Genomic DNA, 22938 nt, shown 5'->3' on the forward strand with positions numbered 1-22938 from the left:
CAACTATTGATGGAGAATATATGTTTTAATTAAATTTCCTAAGATCAGAACTTAACCCAGGACTAAATTAGTGTCTGAGCCCATAGCACACCCGTAGCAGCTAAATCCTAACCGAAACTCCAGTAAAGCGCAGCATGGTCAAGAGTCCAGCCATATTCACTGTTTAAACATTATGCCTTGAGTTAAGGAAGACTGGTTAAATTGGGGCAGTGTGTAAAATGTATACTGGGAGGAAAGTATTTTAACTGTGGTTGTGTGGTGAAATACACAGTTACAATTAAAAAGAAAGATTACTAATGAAATAGGAAATGTGCATGTGATGCTTTTGCCTTGCAGGATGGGACCCCAGTACAGGCTTTCATAGCGGAAGTTATGGATCAAATAGCTGGCATTTCTGTTATTAGAGACGAAATGGTAAATTCTATTCCTGTGTTGTATGAAAACTGTAACACTTAGCCCTTGACACTGAAGGCTGAGTTTCATGCTCACCACCATACATGTACCTAACAGAAACCATATGTAAAAGATACTGCTTCTATAAACTTTCCCTTTTTCCTGACTACATAGGCTGTATTTTTTCCTTTCTCTTAGATAATGATTGACACACAGCTGAAAAACAAAAAATCAGTTATTTGCAAGAAGCTGCTGATGTGTTCTGAAAGTATGCCTCCTACATCTTTGTTTTTTAGCACAAAGCCATTCTGCCTCTAAGTATGTTTGTAATCACTTATTTTGCCCCTTAATTTCCTAAGTCAGTAAGCAGTTTTGCCATCCATACTGCAAAGAGTAGTATTTGTCCTTCCAGATTTGCTTTCTTAACTTGTTTTCCCCAATGGTAGATTCTGAGTGATTATGAATCACACACTTAAATTCAAAACAAATAAAAAATGTATGCTTTATTGAAGTATAAATAAAAGAGAATGTTGCACATTATTCTTGAAAAGTAAACATTCTTTAAGGCTTAGTTTTGTGGCACTCTACTGAAAAGGTAGATTTTAGTGTTCAACAGCTGTAATGGTCTGTTTTTAAAACAGAGTAGTCACTTCTACTTACAAAACCAGCTCTTAATTACATTAAGAGCACTGAGATAAGCAGGTATAGCAATTTTTCTTGAGCGTATAAATGTGCAAAAATTTCAGCTTATCTCTTCCACAGAGAGAACTTGTTGGAGAGCATGTCTTACACAGCTCTTCTCTGTAGAATTCTCCTTTTTCAGTTTAAGTTTTGTGAGAGAACAGTCTACGCTTCTTTGTCTTGAACTCAGCAAAACTGTTCTTTTTGTGTTTTTCCTCCATAAATGTCTATTAACCTGTATCAGACATTGTTGTGAAAGGGTCAAATAGGCGTTTCCTGTAAATATGGGTACGCAAAGTGCAAGAATAGATTTTTGATACAGTTAATAGATTTCCAAGAAAAATACGTTCAGTCAGTGTGCTTCAACTGAGAATAACTCTCAAAGGCACTTAATTTCAGTGTTCAAATTTAGTTCCTTAATTGATAGAAAGCAACTTGTTGGCACTTGCTAGGATATTATAAATGTAGCCATTTCATCACTGCTGAATTCCAAGTTCTTATTTTCCAGGATATTGAGTATATTCAATCACATTACAACATTGAAGATTTTATTAATTTTAATCACTACCACCAAAAGGAACACGGACATCTTTACCACTTTGTCTTAAATCCTGTATTTCATCACTATACAAAACACTTTCTAAAGGAGATTCTTCGCTTGGCCCACAAATCTTCTCTTTACTGTCCTATTTATGCACAGTATGTGGAAGGCAAGGTAAGTAGGGAGTTATTTGTTTCTTTTATATTACGTATTATCACCTTTACTCACTTTATTTTTCTCTTTGCTTCTGTGAATGACTGTAAACAGGAATTTTCTCAGCAACCTGCAGCAAATTGCACTTTCTCTTGACAGCATAATCTGCACTCATGGACATGGCTGTTGCATAGTAGGGTTAGTCTGTAGCACATTCAGTAGTGCACATGAGTCCAGACTTTCCTAGCATCTTCAGAAAGCATGTGGAGCACCATGAATTTGAAGTGTACTTGGCCTTGGCTCTTTATTGAGTCTGTGAAGAGAGAGCAGCTCTTTGCAGGGGGTACCTCCTTCTGAGCTGAGTCACTTTTTGCAAATGCGTGTTTCTCAGTTGAATTTAGAGAATCCTAGGGCAACTGTTCCCTAAATGTAGTTAGATGTCTTCAGTTACACACAGTAGTGTGTTGTCCTGGGAGCAGCACAGTAGAGGAATAATTTGTTTGCTACCTCCTCACTTGTTTCTGGGAGAAGCATATCTGCTTCTTACCTGTGTAGCTTCATGTATTGCTGTTGCCTTGTGCGTTGTGTCAGCCTCCCCCCATAAGCAAGTTGTAGTTCTGATAGTCAAGTTTCTGTCCTTTCCTGTCCATTCCCAGTAGATCAGTTCTAGGATGAAGTAGCAAGCATCCAGTATTCCCACTTCTGCCTAGAGTAGGACCATGTGTTGAAGTTGTAAGCTGTAGTTTGGGTTTGACTTCGTTTCATGCTCTTGTGTTGGATGTATAGGTGAAGAAACAAGAAACTCACAGCTTATCAACTGAGGAGACCAACATAATAGTTTTTATTTAACTGCTTTTAACATGCTAATACACCTGGTATATCTTTGTCACTTGCAAATCAGTTACCAATCAGGTTTTAAAAGACAAGTTATAAAACACATACAGTATCTTCATCTTTAACAATGATTTGCATTTCTGGTCATAGTTTAATAGTAGAACCTGATCAAGTTGTCTCACATAACACCACTCAGCTGCATAATGCATTTTGAGAGGTACCTGTGTTTGTTTAGCTTGAGGACAAAGCAGAGGGTAGGGAAGAAAAAAGGAATTATGTCACTGGGCATAACATAGCATGAGTAAATGCAAAGGGGCAATATTAAAAACACATCCAGGTGGTTTATAAGAACTCTTCAAAAGTGATTTAGGTGCTCTATACTGTGTTTTATCAAAAGTCAGTGGGACTTAGGCACCTCACTGTCATTGAAAATGTGACTTGTGTTTCTGAAAGTGCCATGGGAGAACCATAGGGACCTAATGTGTGAGAAAATCCATTTCCAAGAAGAAAGTAATTTGTGGAAGCAAAATAAAAGACTCTTTAAAAAAAACCTCATGTACGTGTCTTGTCATCAGTCTCATGTCAGAAAAGGGAATACAGGGTAAAATTTTTGAATATGTCAACTCATCGATGTGTAGCCATTGAAAGCTGCTATTTGGCCCAGCCCAATCACGTAGGCTCCTGCCAGCATTAGTGGAGAAAGCAGGGTGCACCCAGAGGGCAGTTCATCCATCAATCACAACTACCTATCTTGGCATGGAAAGAATTGCCCTCTGGAGATGCTTATCTCAGACTCTGGAGGGTGCCTGCATGGCTAGCTAAAGCAAGCACCCAGGTTTTAGATGGCGAGTGAGATGAATTCTGTCCTCTGTGACTTGGGTGTTTTTGAAATCACCCTAGTTTTTAACAGGGGAATTTTGACAGGATAAACATAGGGACATTTTCAGAAGGATGATCTTTCCTGCTTCTCCACTGTACGCTTTTGTGGAGTTTTATTACATGTTCTCTTGAGGAACCAATGTCCTTGCCTAGCATTAGGTTCTCAGATTCTTAAGAGGCACTTACAAAAATGCAGTTTAATGGCAGTGGATGGAAGAGAAAAGTTAAATCTTACTAATCATTCCAATTTGGTCTGTTTCCAGGCTACAGAGTTCCCTTAAAGTTACTTGAGCTTATCACTGCTTTCTAATAAGTGGTAAATGTGATACTTTGCTTGGTTCTCAACATAGTAACATCAAGTTTTTTCAATATTTGTGGATGGAACAGTACTTCAGTGTAATTTAGTTTGCATTAATGTTCATTCCCTATTTCCTGTAATTTTACTTTTTTTTTCCTTTTATGTCGTAAGTTATGACATAGCCAGTCATGCAGTAATAAATGGAATACAGCTATTTCTAATGATCCATGCTATTCACATTACCATTAGGGTTTTTGTTCGCTTCAAGTTTATGCTGGCTTATTAACATTTATCACTTGGATGAAATTGACATTTTAGTCAGTATAGAATTTCTATATAAATTCATAACCATTCTTTGCCAAACAGGCAAAGGTTAGCAGTAAGCAGATAACATAGCTTAATGAGGTCAAATCAAGCTGATTCATGATCACTATGGAGAAAAATATCCTCCTGGGGAAAATACTTGTGCTGAAAAATCCCATAAACCAAACCACTTGTTTATCTGTCATTCCCACAGAGATAGTAATGTAATTACTCTCATAATTATCTTCATTAGTGTCAGGAATTATCTGCAATTCATTCCTCTGCTCTGAGTATGTTTGTTTATTTGCTGATTTTTTTCTCTCAGATTTAGCCAACAGAGCTAAGAATTTTGTATTTGCAAAGCCATACAACAGACATCTGTGATGCACTGTTCTGACATTCTCTTTGCTGAAATATAGATCGCTGTCTTTCAGTTTCAGAATCCCTGTGCCCATTCCCTGACATCTGCCCTTCATTACATGGTTCCCGTGCGACCAAGACGACAGATTGTCTATCCTCTGGAAGAGCTTGGCATAAACGCTCCATCAGAGCAGGTCTCCAAGGATCAGGTGGGTAACAGAAGCAGCAGCAGGCAAGAGGCGGCGTGCCAGCTAATGCAGGGTTTGGCAGATGGGATGGCATTATCATCTTAGTGTTGATAGGTTGCTTCTTAATTACACTGAACATGGTGTCCATACCCTTACAATCCCAGCTTTGCTTCTGCACAACCGTCACTGCTTCTGATCTTGAATTTCAAATGCATTACAAACCACAACCACTGAACTATAACATTTACATTGTAAGCGCTTGCGTTTTAACAGTATTTTTTCGTTATGTTATTTTCAAACTCCCAACACATTTTAAATGTTCTCAGTTAGTGTTTAGCTCTTCTACCTGGTATTTTTTTTTAGGTATTATGCTTTGCAAGTGGAAAAAGACAATGTCATGCTTCTGACTATTTCTGTAGAAATCACTTAAGTCAATTTTATTTCAAAGTCAGGTTTATTCCATGCACAAGATACCCTTAAAGAACACCTGAAAATATCAGGAATAATTTAAGAGCAAAGGAAAAGATTGTTTTCACTACCAAACAGTTCGTATTTGCATAGCACTCATGCAGTCCAGAGGTACGAAACTAAAAGCCTCTTAAAATTTAATTTGTTAAATAACTTATACTTTATTCTGTCCTACATTTTTAAGTAACTCAAACTTGATGACAAGGTGGTTCCTCACAAGAGTAATTAGCAAGGCTGAAATATTAGGAAAAACACCATTAGTGATGGATACTCTCAGTAGGTAGCTGTAATTTCCTAAAGAAACGTAATTAGGGAGCTTTATGTCTGTCTAGTAACTTCCAGTTGGCTGAGATGGGCTCTCATATAATATTTTTAGTGCTGTCCTTTTCACAGTTAGTCCGTAATTTTTGGCATCCAAAACTCTTAATTAAGGCAGCAGTTGGCATAGCAGAATTCAGAACATGGCTGAGGCTATTGATCTGAGTTTGGCTTTGCTGAACCATCTTCCCCCAATGTTCACATACCTGCCTTCCTCTTCTTTGCAGAATAAACTATCTGATGCTTTTCTTTAAACTTCTTCCTCTTTTATCTTTAAAATGAGTTGTTGCTCTCTTACTAGAAGAGCTCAGCTTAGCATTTTTTTTTGAGCTTGAAAATCACAGACTTCTGATGTTTGAGAGATGTGCAAATCTGTGGTCTGCTCCATTCCCAGGTTCTTCCTGAGGATTTCTGAAAGTTGTAGGTAGTGAGATAATTGTTTAAAATCTTGCAAGTTTAATGCATTTCTATTTAATGAAATGTCTGAGATTCTCACTAACGAAGTTTTGCTGAAAAAAATGCAGACTAGCCACTGTGTAAGTATCCATGCATATGCACCAGCATTAATTATAGATTTTTGACAGACTGTGTTCTATCAAAACTGACATCTGGGGTTGATCCCTAGGTGGTAACTTGAGGATAAAGCCAGTCCGCTACTGCTGCCTGTAGTTTTCTGAAATACCAAGAATTTGAAACCGTAGAAAACTAAATTGACTGTTCTATGGAGTGAATGAAATGACCTTTGGCCACCGTACGTTGAGAAAGCTTTATAACTTAAGAGGTTCCCTGCCACAGGGGGACTGAGTGTACTCATGAAAGTAAGAAGCTGGGGATGTTTTCAGATCTTGGATGTTTTGTTCGCTCTGGTAGCAGCCAGGCATAAAGCATTTACCCTCTCTCTACTCTGATGTTACAGAAAGGAAGATTGATTCCCATCAATAATCTTGCTCTTCCCTGCAAAATCCTGCAGCTAAGTTGCAAATAAAATGAAGTGTATTTTATAAAATTAACATAATCAGATTTCAGTAGGCACAAAATTATTATACTTCTACCTTTTTGTGGCTATCAAAAGGCCTGTTCACACACTCTGTAAATAGAAAGACACAATCTGTCTTGCAGAGAGCAAAATATCCCACGAAGGAGTTAAATGTGACAACTCTGCAAAATGGAAAGGCTGAGAATTGTCACCTTTAAAAGTACTGTAAGACAAGGTGAGGTACATTTTGGTTATAGAGGGTGCTACAGGCTAGGAAGTGAGGTAAAAGAGAAATGGAAAAACAACATCGTAAGGAAAGTGTGGAGAAGAGAGGGAGAAAAGTGAAAGGCAGACAAAGAGGCTGGAACAGGAATTAGTGAGCTGTTGTCTGAGACAAGCACCTGGATAGCAGTAAGGAGAACATCTGCTATCATCTTGGTTAGGGTGGTTTTAAACAAGATAGGAGCAGGATCTTGCAGGGTCCTAAAAGATTTGGGCAAGCAGGAATTCCAAGTAGTTGAGACCGCTCCTCATTTCTTTATCATGCTTCTCTATTCTATCTCACTGAGCTTGTTTTAGCTGAGGGGACTTTGCCGTGTCATATTAAAAAGCACTTATTACTGACAGTAACCCATGCCCACTTCTTTCCCAAAAGCTGGAGAACAGATTATCATTGTAATTCTTGTTTTAGATAGCTCTGCAGTGATGGCAGGATTTTTTCCTATAAACCGCAATACAAAGATTGTAAATGCAAGTCGATTTCAGAAATGTAAAACTTTCATTTGACTGCCTGTCCTAATTAATTGCTTGAGTATCTATCGCTTATGAAAGAGCTAATTGTAATGAAATTCTTGCTTTGATACCCACAAGATGTCCCTTGATATCTAGCCATCAACATCTGCTTCTCATCTACTGCTTTTTCAGCTTTCTGCTTTCCTCTTGTTCCAGCCTTTTTTGAGCTCGCGCTCTCTTTTTCTTGCTGCAAAATTTATTTTTCACCAGTAACAGCTTGGGGCTCAGCAGCTCAGCCATTCAGTGTCTAAGCACAGCTCTTGATTTGTGCACATATATCTCTGTTGGCCATTAGTGGCTTAGTATCTTAGAGAGAGTGTACGGTGGGAGCCCTGGGGCTCCATCAGTTTGTGTATCTCTGTAATACGTTCCAGCCTGCTTGTGAGCATGAGGAGATTCTCTCATAAATATTGACCCAGTACAGACAACTCAACCAGGACCCACAAGGACTCTTTCTCATTTCCTTCCTCCAAAGCCAGAAGCGAGAGCAGCAATCTAAATCAGAAAAGCTTTGCCCTCAGCTAATTCCCATGCGTTGCCAGTTCAGATGGATCTTGGCTGTGCTAGAGAGATGGTTTTTCTGCAGGTTTGGATTGATTGTTGCAGACAGGTGAGCACCAGAAATTTTAAGTCTGTGGTAACTTCTTCTTCTTGTCCCTCTGTCAAATCTTTCTATTATTCTGCAGTGTCTGGAAAAATAAAAAAGGGGGAAACCCCATGCACCACCCTGTCATGGGTTCCTGGCCTGCTCACTCCTGCTTCTAGCAGGCAGTATGAGCTGTATTTTGTGGGGCCTAAGAAAGCATAGGTCCTTTTTCATGTAGTCTCTCTGTGAGAGCTAGATGTAGGGTAGAGAGATTTACTCTCAAAATCCAGCAATTTATCATATAAAAACATAACTTACCATTACCTGAGCAGCTATTTAACTGCAGTTTTCCAGCCACCCTGTTATCCCCATGTCCTTGTGATATTTCCCTTGATTCAATATTGTTTCTAGTTTGAAACAGACTTTTGGTTTGTGTTGCCTCTTTGCTTATCATTAAAATGACTGACTCCGAAGGAATACAGAGTTTAGGAACTCTACCTGTTCAGCCTCTTTGTTGCCTGGCCTTTTTACTAAAGCTTTGCATAGGTTTTAAGGCAACTGCAATTTTTTTCCACTCTCTCAAACCACAACTCTGTGCTGCTTCATCTCTGCATCAGAAGACCTGTCAATTCCCAAGCAGTGGATCTCCATTTCCTAAAGGGCTGCAGATTCTTATGAACATCATACTATCTTCCTCTGACAGTCAACAGTCACTAATGACAGAGTATGTTTTTACCCCACTCCTTGAGATGACAAATACATTTTGCTGCTGCTGCTTTTCTGTTTTTGTTCCTACAAAACTCTGTCTCCAATTGCTCTACTGAAGAGATTTGGATAAATCAGGTGAGCATTGACTGTGAGACCGCAGAGCGGGGGAGGCATTAAACTCCCTTGTCTTCCATTGCAGCCTTCTGGAATGACACAGATGCCAATGATCTTATTTGCATCTAGTCCTGGAAGCACCCGGACTTCGGGATGCCTTTTCAGTCTGTGCCTCTGCATATTGGAGGTTCCACATATTAGTCCAAAATTGCATGAGGCCGTACATCTGCCATGCTCTAGGGTTTCATGACACAGACCTGAAAAAGCTCCTGTCTGCTCATTAGATCAAACACTTTCTACAGCTGTTGCAAATCAAAAGAAAATATCTGATTTTTGTATTCTGAATCAGTAACCAGTATTGAAGGGCCAATTGGCAGAAGATCCAAAGATTCAAAAATCTTAATTCCCACAGTGTTAAAACAGATTAGATTATTATCGTGTTTTGCACATCTGTCAGTCATTTCAGTCATGTTACATTAAAAACCAGTTGGTTACAACAGAATACTAAATATCTTATAAAGTGCTGCTGGCCTTTACAGTGCATGTAATTATTGGTGGAGAACTATAGATAATTAAATAATTTTTAATGATATCCTCATAAATAAACAATTTATAAACTTGTTTGCTTTCTTACCATCTGGGAGCATTCTGTTATCCATCTGCTTCATGTAATTATCAATAAAAGGGAAGAATAGGTGATATAATTAACAAGAATAACTGATCCACAATGAAGAACAAAAATGTTGCACATCTGTTGAATTATTTTCTTATTGCTGCCCTTTCATTATTATTCATGCTATTTGGTTTATTATTATTTTTTTCATGGTTGCATTCAAGCTGTCAGGTTTTATTGCACAGTTCAGAATCATTTTTTCTGCTACAGCTCATAGAAAGAAGACAACAATTATTAAAGTATTGCAGAAGCCTAGACAGGGTTGCATTAATTTATTTTAAAACAAACAAACAAACAACCCCAACCAACCAAACCAAACACTTTCTCAGTTAACTTTGTACTTCTCAAGTGATTCTACAAGTGCATTACAGGAAATGTTTAAATCATGACAAGAAGTAGTGAGTGAAGGAAGGTCAGGTATTTGCTTTGCATTCTCTGAGCTGGTCGACTTTAAACTTGTTCAAGAGTTGAGTGTTGCTGGGATGGCTGGATTAGATGTCCAGGCAATGACAGTGCCTGTACAGGAGAGAGTTCTGTACTCCTTCAGTGGCTGTGATTTTCTTTCTGTGTGATTAAACTGCGCGCTTTCTCAGCAGTCCATTATTTAAAAAGCACCTCCAAATAAAAATAACTTCCATGTTACATCCTTTACTCTGCTATTGGAGATTATAAATTTTTACTCAAGAAACTTGAATGTTTCTTTACCTGACTGAAAAACACACAGAGGACCTTGTTAGGTTAAAAACTCTTTTGAATCTGAAGAAAAGACCTTGTGTACATGGAATTCAGTAATGCAGTGCATGAAAATGTACCACCTCTTGTTCTGAGCAGTGGCATCAGCTATGGGAGGTGATATCTTTCTGCTCCCTCATGCTTGCATTGCTTTCCAAGTTATGTGAATTGAACTATTGTCACTGGAACAGTAAAGTTTGCTTAATTCATATGTAATGAGTTAATTACTAGCACTTGCCTTTTTTTTTTTCAAAAGAGGATTTTTCCTTTACTGTTTTGAGCAAAACTTTCCATGTCCTCTTTTCTGCTCAAAGTAGTCATGGAGCTTTCGCTGTCACATTATCAGTGGTGTATACTGTTTTGAAGATGCATAGCCAGTGGAATCCATTGCTCTGAACCATCTAGAAGAGGTTTGAAAAGACAAAAGGAGGCCTATTGTCCGTAGTCTTACATGGTCTGTGTGTTATTTCTGCACTACCACATGAAACCATTTGGGGTCAACGTGAGAAAAGGCTAAAAGCTTGCCCTGCTGCTTGGAAAAAACAGAGGCTTAATCACAGAAGAAATGATAAATGTTAATGTAAGATTCAAGAAGAAATTGGAATGCAAGGCACTGCTAACTTAATAATAGTTTTCAGTGCCAGTATGCATGTATGTTTGTGCATTTGCTTGATTCAACGCTGATGCTTATGGAGAGTGGTGTGAATAAATGGCCTGAAAGCAGTTTAAAATAATTTTTAAGAAAGTAAAATGAGAGAAAATACCTAATATTAATAAAATATTTTTAATCAATACATCATTGTTTTTAGAGTAATATTATTACTTGTTCCATCAGGGTGCACGTTCATACATATTCTTTGTATTGCAGAAGATACTCAAATAGTTGTCCTGTCCTACTAAATGAGCTTTTTTCTAATGTCCATTGTAAAGTTACAGGACTTTAAAATGAAATAAAGTGTGTCCTGTATGTTTGCCATGGTTTCAAAAAACATTTAGCTATCAGATAAAACTGAAAACAAATCTAAAACATTTTCAGGCTTGACAGAGACTTTCACTTTTGGGGCGCCTTGTTTGAAAAGGAAAATAAAGCAGATACATATGAGTGTTTGTATAGGAAGCTCCTCTCTAGATGTTAGTGTCTCCCCCAGCAAACTCCATGGCTTGGAGTTTTTCGCTCCATAGCTTCTACTTTCCAATGTTTAGGCCAGCTAATTATAAGCTGCCCAAACTCTTTACCTGTATGTTAGTGTCTCTGTGTAGCTGGGACATATCTGACTACACCTTCCTTAATGCTTCTTACTAAAAAAAGTTGAACAGGATCTTTAAGGTTTTGGATTAGCCCAGACTGAGCATAACCTTGACCCATCAAGGAGGAGAAATAGAAAGGACTAAGAACTGATACACTGACAGTTAACACTGTGTTGTCATCGTGGAGGAAAGCAGAGGGAAAGGAAGGGATGTTTGCAACACATGGCTACAAGTCCCAGCTAGTCTAGAGAGTGCAGCTGGAAAAAATTAGCTCAGTTGTGTTTAAAAGATAATAAAAACAATTAATTAAAATAAGCACATTTTAAAACATGGGAGGAAAACTGTGTGCAACAGAACAATCTGTTCTGAACAAGCAAAGCTCTCTGCTTCTAACTGAACAATTGAAAGAAATTGAGGGAAGAAGGCATTTTCTGCTTTATGCATCCAAAGAGAAATGTCAGGAAGGTGGACAGGTACAGACACAAGTACTATAAAGCAAGATAGCCTTTGCTTTGGAGTATGTGCCCATCTGAAGTGCAAATGTGTGTAAGAGCACATCGCAATGCAGCTCACGGAGCTGCAGTTACTGTAAAGTGTCCATTATGGTCTGTATGCATTAACACAGAAATAGTTACCTGTGCTCCTGTAGGCGCCTTCTCTCCAACTATACTCTGTAATAAAAGTTGAAAGCATACTGAATTGCCAAGAGTAGTTAAGAAAAGCTGTTGGTGCTATGTTACTTTATAGCTGTCTGCCTTATAGTGAAGTGTATTCTGACTTTCTTGAAAATCTGTAATAATAGGAGGTTGCATTTTGGTTCAGTTTCAGTTCTGTATTAATTCAGTTGAGGCACTGGAACGTATGAAAAGTGGCTAAAATACAAAAGTTTGGTGATGGATTTTATTTTAATTATTAAGCCTCTACTATGATAACAGAGAATAAATATAGCAAAGTGAACCTACATAGTATAAGCAGGAGAATTCCCTGCTTTTTAAATATCAACATCCATGTATCAAAGTTAAAACAGCGGCATTCCTATGTGTTATAATTTGTGTATGAGCACATTGGTGTTACAAACAAAGGCTTGGTGTGTGTAGTTTTCATTTAACCAGGAAAGTAGTATTAATTTTTAAAGAAGTAACTGTTGCTTAAGATGTTATTGTGTTTGAGTAATGAATTTTTAATGCTTTTGTAGTATGTGCATGGATTAAAAATCCATTATTTATTGTACCTCTGCTTGGTTGGTAAAGGTGATGATTTTATAGCACCAGTAGTCATGCAAACACAGTCTTTCTGAACTGATGGCTGATAATAAATTTCCTTACTGTAAATGTCAATGGGTTTTGTGTGTTGCTGCCATTACATCTTGTTTGGAAGGCTGAATATTACACAATTATGGGAGGCACCAGATGGCATCATTAACAGGAATGCTCTGAATGTTTACCACTTATGTGCATGTGTGAAATTAAAAGTAAGATGACCTACCTTTATTTTGAAAGCATGGTGTCAGTACTATACAGGTGTCAATGACATTTGCAGTAAACTAAAATAGTAATTTCTGCTTAAAAACAGGTCAGAATTGTTTTAAAGCCTTTGCAAAACATTTTGTGGACTGACTTTGGAAGTAGCATAATTCCAGCTTGTAAGGAGGACATAGATATTTTTTCCACAGAAAGGTAATGTTCACTATTACAAAAGGGAGAACCGCAGCTGCTGTCGCTAAATTATGACTCTATAGTAAGCTGCAAATCAGTATTCCCCTTGTATACTGCTACTGTTATTTAGTTACCTCGTACTCATTATTTTCAGTATGAAATGTGATGATGTTTTTTACATTTTATTCTTTAAAGTTTTTCACTTACCTATCTTGTACATTTTTCAGTGAATTCAGTACATTTAGAAAGTGCTGCCTTTGTTGCCATGAGTCTGTATGCAGAGTAGATAGAATGGACAGAGATGCTTCTGTCTTCTCCCTTTCCAGAGCACAAGCAATCCTGTTTTGACACAGGTACTGGGGCAGTTGTGATGTGCTGTGGTGGTGTCTCTCCATAGAAGTCCTCAGAGGGAAACCTTCCTGTGCCAGCCGGCAGCAAGAGGTTTTTCCAGTTAAGCCTCGTCAGGATGTTCAGGTTTTTTCATAGTGCCTTTTGGAGCTGGACCAGAGAAGTGAAGCAGGACTTGCTTAAAATCAAGGCTTAAGGAAGTCCTTTCATTCATTGTGGAAGAAAATAATTTAATGTCTGGAAATGCTAGTGATATTTTCAGTCACATGTAATTTTGCTGTTTATAGGTAATTCTTAATTTTATTTTATTTGGTTTATTCTGTGTAAAGGCTGTATAATCAATGTCTACTCTGATGGCAAAAGAACTCTAAAATAAACCGAGAAGTTAAGAAGACATTGTTTAAGTTAAGGGTCTTTGGCGGGCTGCTTAGACCCTGGCCCTAGTGCAGGAAAGTATTTTCCATATCCATTTACATCCAAAGCCAATTAGAATAAATGAGTGTTTTCCCATTAATTTTTAATGGATTTGGTTCAGACAATTAGATCCCAACTTCTCTTGCGAAATTGTCAATAAAGAATGGGCTTTGATTTTAAATTATGTCATTTGGAGTCTACTTACTTACCTAGTTTGAATGACTTAGTAGCATGTTAGTATTTATGCCACTAAAAGCAGGATTTAAAGAATTCTCTGTCAGCCCTGATACTTGGGAATGCTCAGACATCAAGGACTGAATGACTAGCAATGAAAGCTAGGTTGTCTATTCAAATAACATTGTTCTGGTGGCTTGAAAATCTGTTCAAATAACCTGTTTAAACATGAGCAAAATTAATTGTATAAGTTATGTGTTTATTACAAACCATTAATTTTGGTAGTTTTCAACTTCTAAATTGCTTGGCATGTTTTTTTCATGGCAGTCTTAGCAGGCTGAAGAATCTGTGTTCTTTAGAGGCAAGAGTTACAATCCTTTTCCAGGCTTGCTGTTCCAAGAGCTCCTGGGTGCACGGTTTCCAGGGCAGTGTTGCCACCAGCTGAATTGTTGGTGCAGTCACCAGCAAATCTAAAGGACCTTTATAAGTGCTGGACTGGTGTGCAAGGCAGAGGCCTTGGTCATTCTTGTAGTCAGATGACTGAGGGGTTATTGGTGGTTTTATATGCAGTGAGACTTCAGGATCAGCTAACGTTGCTGGTGAGCAGTGTGGGCACTGGCTCATCCACCTCTACTGATCGGCTCAGCGTCTGTTCCAGTTGCTATTTCCAGAGGCTAATGCAAGCTGCTGACTTCTTTCTTTGTTTCCGTGCAAACTGTGCACAAAGTGTTCTCACAGAAGTCCTTCACCCCGTGACCGGCCATACATATTTCTCTGTTGTGCGGACTTTGAGCTTATGGAGGTCAGTCCTTTGCAAGGGCTTCTGAGGAAAAGGACAGTGAGGCAGTCATTTGGTGCTGCATCGATAGATACTGTGTGACTATTGCAAGCTCCACTTTTGCTGTCGTGCCTTTGGGCACAGCCAGATTGTCCCTGGGAGTAAGTTGGTCTAGCTTCTTGATGGCAAGAGTAATAGACCTATGGTAGTTTTGTAAATGTGACATATAGAATTGAGAGCCATCCAGCCCATCCTCTCCTGTGTTTGCTTCCACATTTATATTGGGAGACCAGCTAAATAGTATCTGGAAGATATTTCGGACTGAAGTTCCTACATGTTGCTACATTTTAGTGTATTTTTTTTTAATCTTGGCTAACTTGGCTTTACTAACTGTTTTCCCCTCTCTCCAAGAATACCTTGTGAGATAAAAATTAATCATAAAAATAGAGAGTTTTTTTCCAGAAGCTGAAGATCAGCATTTACTCATATGAAGATTGGTATAATAATACTGACTTCATTCATAAAGGCCTTTGAGATCTATGGTTGAAAAATATTACATAAAGGCTAGGTATAATCTGTGCTAACTGGTTTTATAGAGCCACAGTTACTAAAGAATGATTCTTTGATGAAGACGACAAAATACAGGCTACAGTCTTCATCACAGTTGTATTTCTTTTTCTTTCCTTCCATTTCTGGTGTTTGTATAAATGTTTGAATGCTTGGAAACAGCTTTTGAAAACATGTTTACAGACATTCCTAATGAGACTTTTTGGAATGTCCCTGATATTTAGAACAAAAAAAATAATGCAGGCTGAAAAGGCATGCACTTTCCATTATTTTTTGTTCATATTTTCTTGGTAAACACTGATTTTCATTTTTCCTTGTGATTCAAATGGAGCTTGAAATTAAAATAGCTCTGTTCACTTTCTTGTTTGCTTGCCACTATCACTGATCTTAGCACTAACCTAGGAACAGGTCTGCTAATAATTTTTGCTCCTTCTGATGGTTTTTACAGTAACAGTGTTCATTCCGTACAGCAGTAGCTATCACTCGGAAGTAACGAAGTAGTACTTTTTCTCAGTAACAAATGTTCAATTAAAACAAGAGCATCGCAAATAGGCATAGAATCCCCCATCATAGGGCAGGGGTGGTCCTCCCCCGTGGTACCTTTTACTTCCTGAGAGGTATCAAGGGATCTGTGAAGATGCTGAGTACATATCGAATGAGTCAGTCCCATCTTGCAGTACCCTGAGCAGTCATTCTAAATTCAGGGACACTTTAACGTATCTAAAATTTAGCAAAAAATTAAGTGTGTTTAGCTGAATGAGGCCCAAGTCCTCATTGTATAATAAGTAAAATCTAAATTTTGCTGCATTATGGAGTCTTTGCATGCAGAGTTGCAGTGACGAGTGTAACAGCTCTTTGACACGCTCCTGATATTTTGCTAGGATATATTTACCAGTACTCAGTTCAGAACATTGCATTGCTCCTTTTCTGTGAAGGTTGAAATCCTCTGTCTAACTTGGCTTTTCATTTTTGGGTGTTCAGTTTCCATTTTTTCTGTTTACATGAAGGTAACGTTTGCTATAAAACCAGACCTATTGTAGAACAATTGCAATAAATAATTTTAGAAATCCTACAAATAGCCCAGGGTCCAATGTTTAAAAACAGAACTAAAAGGAACTACAAAATACTCTCCATCTTAGTTTGTACCACCAATGTATATTGTTGAGTACATGTACAATGAATACATTCCCAGGCAATATGCAAACTGAGTAGAAAATACAGGGCAGTACCCAGGTGGGAGATCTGGGTACGCACGATGAATGTGTGATGCTTTACCTGGTTTCAAAATGCAAAGGAAAACATGCATACAAATGTGTTTGCTAAAACCAAATAATTATTTCATGTATCTTCTTCCATTGGTTACGTAGCTTAGAAGGATGTGTGAATTTTTAATGCTAGAAATTAATCCTACTCTGGCACATATTGTGCTGTGAGATCATACGTGAAAGACATGATTTACATGCTGACTTTGTGTTTTCTGAGTATTCTGAGAAATGCGTAAGCATTTTTAATGGAGGTAAAATTAGAAAACCTCTAACTGGATGGGAGTGGCTGTCTCCATGATAAAACATCCCCCATGGTTTCGTCAGGAAAGGCCACCTTTGCCAGCAGTTGAGGGTGTCGATGGCCCTCTGCCCTCCCGGGTGGAAACAATGTGCCAGGTGCTGCAATGGACAAGGCTGACAGATGCCAGTGTGGGAAGGAGGGAAAGTAATCTTTTTGATAATCAAAGAAAACACTTTTTTTTTCTGAGCTATATATGCCTTTTCTAACAATGGCAATTATTGCTTTTTGCCTTACATTAGTTAATGATTGCTGTTTTATTCAATAAATTGGATACAGAATAAACAAGTTAGAGTTTGCTATTGACCTATCAATTATGATGTCTGATTACTCCTCTGGGGAACGTATGTAGTCATTTGTCCTGACATTTTGTTAAAATAAGGTGGTATTATGGGACCAATCCACCTAATTCCTTACTCCCTGGGGCTATTTAGTGTACTTAGCTGTTAGAAAGGTGATTTCTGAAGCATGACAGCTGTTGGTGTTGGGGCCATTGTGTGGTGAACAAAAACGGTTATATTCTACTCATATACTGCCTTTGTACCATCGATATAAAAGCCATTTCATAAATTAGATACAATTCTTCCCTAGGAAACTGTATTACTGCTTTATATTTCGTTGTTGAAGTAGATTTGGAAAAAAAAACCCCACCAACACAGCACTGCAGTAGGAGATGTTTGAACTTGGCATTGCTGTGAGGTCTGCTGGCTTTATCCTATTAGCTGCTGACATTCCTGTCTATTTATTTTGGCTGATTAGGTGCATTACAAGTAGTTTCTCTTCGTGTTCTTTAATTTTGTTAAAAGCCACATTTCAGCAAAAACATCACTAATAATTTTTTCTCCAGACAGTATTGCTTTTCTAGAAAGCTGCAACTCTCTCTGTGCAGCAAAACCAAGCCTGGTGGAGTTCTTGTCTGCAGAATTCACAACCCCAAAAATTTGAATACTAAGATTAGGGCCATAAGCACAGTATCCTCAGCAGCTGCTTGTGGTACTGTGAGATCTTGCAAGTGTCAGCATTTGTAGAACAACATCAAATGTTGTCATCGGGGCATACCCATTTAGTATGTTATAAAAAACACAGTCCAAGTTTTATTTTAAGCAGTAGGGCATGCCTTTAATAATTGGCATTGGTTCTTCTAATTTCTTACAGTCTCTTCCAGTGTTGTACATTTTCTGTGAAATAAAGGTTTTTTCAGTTTCTGAACTGTGGAATTGTTATAGATATATTTTCATTTATGGTCAAACCCCTTTTTACTGGCAAATCCTGCTGTAAGAAGTGTTTAACCACATTAAAAAGCAATGGCTTTGGATTAGGTTGTTAGGCGTGTTTGTAGGGGCTAGTAGATGGCATATTTGGGCACCATGACTGCCATTCTGTGGCTTAGCCCTGGCTAGTCAAGTCGATCCTTGGTGCAGGGCTGCCTGTGAGCCTGCGGGCGTGTGCTAGGCTTCATGCGTTTGACTTCATTAAGCACCCACCACGGGTTCATATACTTTTATTCCATCTTCTGGAATTTTCTTAGAGAAGCCCAGTCGTCGAGATGAATCTGACTCACCACTGGATGTCATCCTTGCACTGTCAGGAACAGCAACCAGAGGAACATTTATCTGGCAGTAAAAAATCATGTTGCCTGACCAAAGAAGATATTTAATTTTGTGACACTGTAAATTACTTGCTATACAGTGATGATAGTTTGCAAGTAATCGGTCCATAATCCTTCCTTAAAGTACAGGACAGTACTCTGGTGTGTTATACAGATAATTCCCCACTTCTGTAGGGAGGCTGTGCTGAATTTCAGGAGTGGGTCTCCACCATTGCAAAGACATGGTATAGAAGATCTCTTGGGGATCTCAGTGTGCCATGTACCTCTTGAGAGAGCCAATGTCATTACCATAGCTTGAAAATAAAATACTTATTCTTAGTATATTGAGTTAGTCTGTCAACTAATATATAGAGAATATATTTCTACTGTAATTTCATAGGAGGAATTTAGAGGACTTAATTTTATTAACTTTCTGTCTCCTATTCGTAATAGAGGAAAACCTGTTAGAAGTCTTAGATTGCTTCCTGCCTAAGTGACACAGCAGAAATATATAGGATAAGTGTCTGACAAATAATAAAAGTAGCTCTATTGTCTATTTGTCTCTTCAGTGCATTTATCAGGCTGCAATAATGTATTCTGTGAAATGTGAATGTATACAACCCAAAGCAATAAGAAAAATGCTGTATTGTACTGCAAGATGGAAAGTATTTCGCTGCCTTTCATCAGAAATTTGAAAGCTAAATATAGTTCAGGGAAGAAAAATTGTCAAATGCAGTAATATCTCTTGACCCTTGCATATTTGTTTTGAGAATCTCTATTAGCTAGTGGGACCTAGAGACAAAAAAAACCAAAAAAACATGGGCTTTATTGTCTTAATCATTGTGTGCATTGAGAAGAATGGAAACTGAGAAGCTAGTCATTAAAAACTTTATAGTAAGAGTTTTGGTCAGAGTATTGATCTCAGTGGCATTGAGATACTAGTTTACTCATTTGACAGCCTGGCTTTCTGTGCAACTGCTCTGTATTTAAGAAAAAGGAAGGTTAATTTTATCATTTTGGAAGAGAGTTTTCAATTAAACACACAAAGACACTCAAGATACAAGTTCCTAATTAATTTGCAGGTAAAACTATTTCCATAAATAAAACAGCAAGAGTAAAAACTGCTCTAGAAGGTATAAAAATGGTGTTAACGTTATGTAAATATATGTTTCCCAGGTGTTAGCTGAATGGTAGTGAATTATAGAAGCAGCAATGTTTTCTCCTTTCCTACAAGGGCTCCATAGCATCTTTTCCAGGACAAGCCAAACCATTAAGCTCTGCTAATTTTCTGTGACCTATTAAACATGCACGTAGTTCAACATTTTAGTACCATTTATCTACTGTGTTATCTTGTGCTGTGCACAGAAAAATTGTAGTGTTAGTCACGTCAGTGAGCCATAATAAGTTTTGTATGAATGCAAGGTAATGCATTACTGATGGTTTAATTATTCTTAGCAGACTTTTGCTGGTTTTTCAAAATGCATTTCTGTTTCATTTTACATGCTTTTTTTACAGTCGAGGTATTCTTTGAACCACATAAATCGAAAGCTGGTACTAGTATCTAAAGCATCTATCAACACTAGAATTGTGGTGGTTGGTGCATCTGATGTTGGAATCTCTTTTCTGGAAACACTCATTTTTTGGTAAGTTTTTAATTTTATTTCCTTTACTAAAAAGAATATGTTACCTTTTGTTTGAAGGAGCTTGCTCCCTCCATTTAGAAGTGTGCTTTGAGTCTGTATCCAAGTACTAGATGTTACAGGTCTGAGTGTCTGCAGAAGTAGAGAGAGGTGCTTGCATCCTGACAGACTCTGGAGCTTAAAAGTGCTGACAAAGTCGTTCGTAGATCCTCAAGGTGAAGACACACTGAAAATGAGAATTCCACATACTTAAAATCTCTTTGACTGTTGTTCTTATATGAAAATCCTGTAAGTGGAGGTTAAGTCCACAGCCCTTCGTGTGTGCTCCAAAGCAGTATTAATCTTTAAAGCCAGTCATGCCCAGTGGGATCAGAACTCTCTGCCTGAATCCTCCCTTCTCTTACCTCCCTGTACAGAAATGTACAACATAAGTTTGCTGAGTTGTAATCTCACTGTGACTGTTTTGATTCTGTTAAAGGTATCTTTTGATAACTTTGGTTCTGATGAGGATTTTGATGTTTAGGATTGTTCAGGAACCAGAAACCTGTCATTTCTGGCCCTTCTGCCACTTTTGCTGTAGACCCTAGATTGGGTGTGGGAAGGGCCTAGCAGAGGACACTGCTTTCTGGCCATTGCTCGATGGCCAGCCCGCCAAGACCACCAGCCATCAGCATACATTAAAGAGCTTTTCGGCAGTAAAACTACAAATCAGATTGTTGTTGTTACCTTGAGTTATGCAAACTGGAGTAAACAAACTGTATAAACTGGTTGAGAAGGGGAATAAATGTATGCAGCTGGTTTTATACTTTCCACTGTTGAAGCCAGAGTAAACCTGTGGACAAGTTCTGCTGTTTTACAGACTTAACAAAGTTAAGATAGGGGTGCTCACTCTCTCTGGTATCTTACTGCTTCTATGCCGGCACCCCCTCCATACCAGTTTTAGGGGGTTTTCAGGATGTCAAACTGTGTATGTGACAATGTCATTCCTTTTATGCAATTGTTGTTTTTCTCACAGATGAATCATACATACTAACATTGTACTGAAAGGCTTGCAGAAATGAATATAAAATTCAAATTCTGTTTGAAAGCCTTGCATTTTTATTGTTTTATTGTTGGCAGAGAATTAAAAATTTTGCCTATTTTCTTCAGTTAAGCCAAGAGTTTGTATTTCTACAACCATTAATAACATCACAAATTAAAGTATCAGTATGGCAGGAGAAGAAAATATTGAAGTGCTTTGTGGATATTGTTCTATTGCTGGAGCAGTGAAGAAAAAATACCCGCTTCTCTCTTGTTTTTCATAGTTCCTGACTTCCTGTAGAGGATTGACTCCTGGGGCAAAATAATTTTCCTCTGATCCTTCTGTTCTCAGCATTTTTTAGGTTTTCGGTTCCACTTAAAATTCAGTTTAAAATGTACTTGAGAGCTAATATAGCCACTTTCTTGTTATTAACCTTTTGCTTGTTTATTACTCTGCTTTCAGTATAGAATACTGTGAAGGAAAAACAAAGTTTATTTACGCTCCAACCACGTCTGTCAGCCAGAAGCAAAGTCCTTCTGTAGTGAACAGGACATACAGATAGTATTGTGCCTGTTGGGCAATCCCTTATAGGTGTCCTCCTCTGAGACACCTCAGCCAAGACTTTTCAGCCACAAATTTTGTTTAAACCATATTCTAGCAGAGCGTTCTTGCAGAACATGTCCTTCCTGTACATAGGAGAGAGTTCTTGTCTTCAGTGCTGCACAGAGTGCTCCTGCTTAGGAGAAATTGAGTATTGCTCTGAGAACTCAACAAGCAAGCAGGCAACACTTAGTGCAAAATGCCAATAATTTATATTAATATATGTATAAATTTAAGGAAGATTTTTTTTTAATTTTCACATAAGCAGCAGATAAAATCTCCTGATCAATGTGAAGGCCTTTTAATACAATTTGGTTTAATTTACTCTTAATTTTCTAACATTCTTTGCAAAGGTTACATGCACTAAAAATAGCTAGACTGAATCAATTTGTAAGCCCCTAATCCTTAAAAAGAAGAAGTAGTTTTCTCCTCATTATTCTTCATACTTAATTATTTTACATTATCAGTCACCATGGGAACACACAAATGTAATTCACTTACCTACATAACGATTATGAGAACTAGATTTTACAAGTGTTTTCAACTTGTTTGAGACTGAAGAAATACATTTTTCATTGAACAGAGGAACAACCACGAGAATTACCTTGCCTCCCTGGAGGGCCGCAGCAGGCTGCCTCCCGCCTGCGTTGTGCTGGGGCAGCGGCACGGCAGCTCACGGCACGTCCAGCGCCACGCAGCGCTCCCAGGGAAGCTCAGCCTTGTCGCTCTCCGAGCCCCGTCGCCGAGCAGCCATGGGCACCGCTGTTTATCCACCCGAACCGAAAATGAGCTTTATAATCCATGGTGCAAAGGGGAATGTGTGCTGTGAGCTGTTACCTTACCTAGTGCTGCTTCAGGCTTTCGCTGTGGCTTGTTACCTGGTGGTTGGAGTTTGTGGAAACGGAGATCGTTGCAGAGGTTGGAGCACGGGTGCACCTAAATTGGTGCCTGTTATTTTGAAGGGCAGTGCAGAAATGCTGCAAATGAGTATTTGGAATGACCTGCCAGCAGGGAAAGCGTCTTCCTAATGCTGGGGGTACTCCGAGCCCTGGAGAATTGCATCCATTGTGCTTCATCTAACGCTAGGTCAGTGAAGGTGATCTCATTATTCATGTTTCACCATTCAAATAAATATCTCCTGCTGATTTTTTTTTCTCGGAGCATAATCACATGCAGACATGTGTTGCCAGCTATAGTGCTACTTTTCTTTAGGATGCCTATGAATTTTTTATTCAAGAAACAGGCGGCAGCACTGCAGACAGAGCCTGGCCTCCCTTCTCCCGCACGGCGGGCTGTCAGGGGGTGCAGGTGTGAAAGTGGCTGCGAAGGCTGTGCCTGGGCCGCC

At 38.4% G+C, this 22938-nt stretch overlaps 1 protein-coding gene across 1 annotated transcript in view; it reads left to right on the plus strand.

Moving 5' to 3' along the window:
• The window catches only part of CFAP61 (cilia and flagella associated protein 61), a gene marked incomplete at both ends in the record, with an annotated part of 56812 nt that overhangs the window by 574 nt on the left and 33300 nt on the right, over nucleotides 1–22938 (plus strand). Inside the window, 4 exons of the mRNA XM_010195086.1 lie at nucleotides 337–414; nucleotides 1583–1789; nucleotides 4502–4651; nucleotides 19848–19975. Of these exons, the coding sequence (XP_010193388.1) occupies nucleotides 337–414; nucleotides 1583–1789; nucleotides 4502–4651; nucleotides 19848–19975 (563 nt within the window). The remainder of the gene's footprint in view (nucleotides 1–336; nucleotides 415–1582; nucleotides 1790–4501; nucleotides 4652–19847; nucleotides 19976–22938) is intronic.

Source organism: Mesitornis unicolor, unplaced genomic scaffold (assembly GCF_000695765.1).
Source record: "Mesitornis unicolor isolate BGI_N332 unplaced genomic scaffold, ASM69576v1 scaffold52891, whole genome shotgun sequence".
Classification (NCBI taxonomy): Eukaryota; Metazoa; Chordata; class Aves; order Mesitornithiformes; family Mesitornithidae; genus Mesitornis; species Mesitornis unicolor.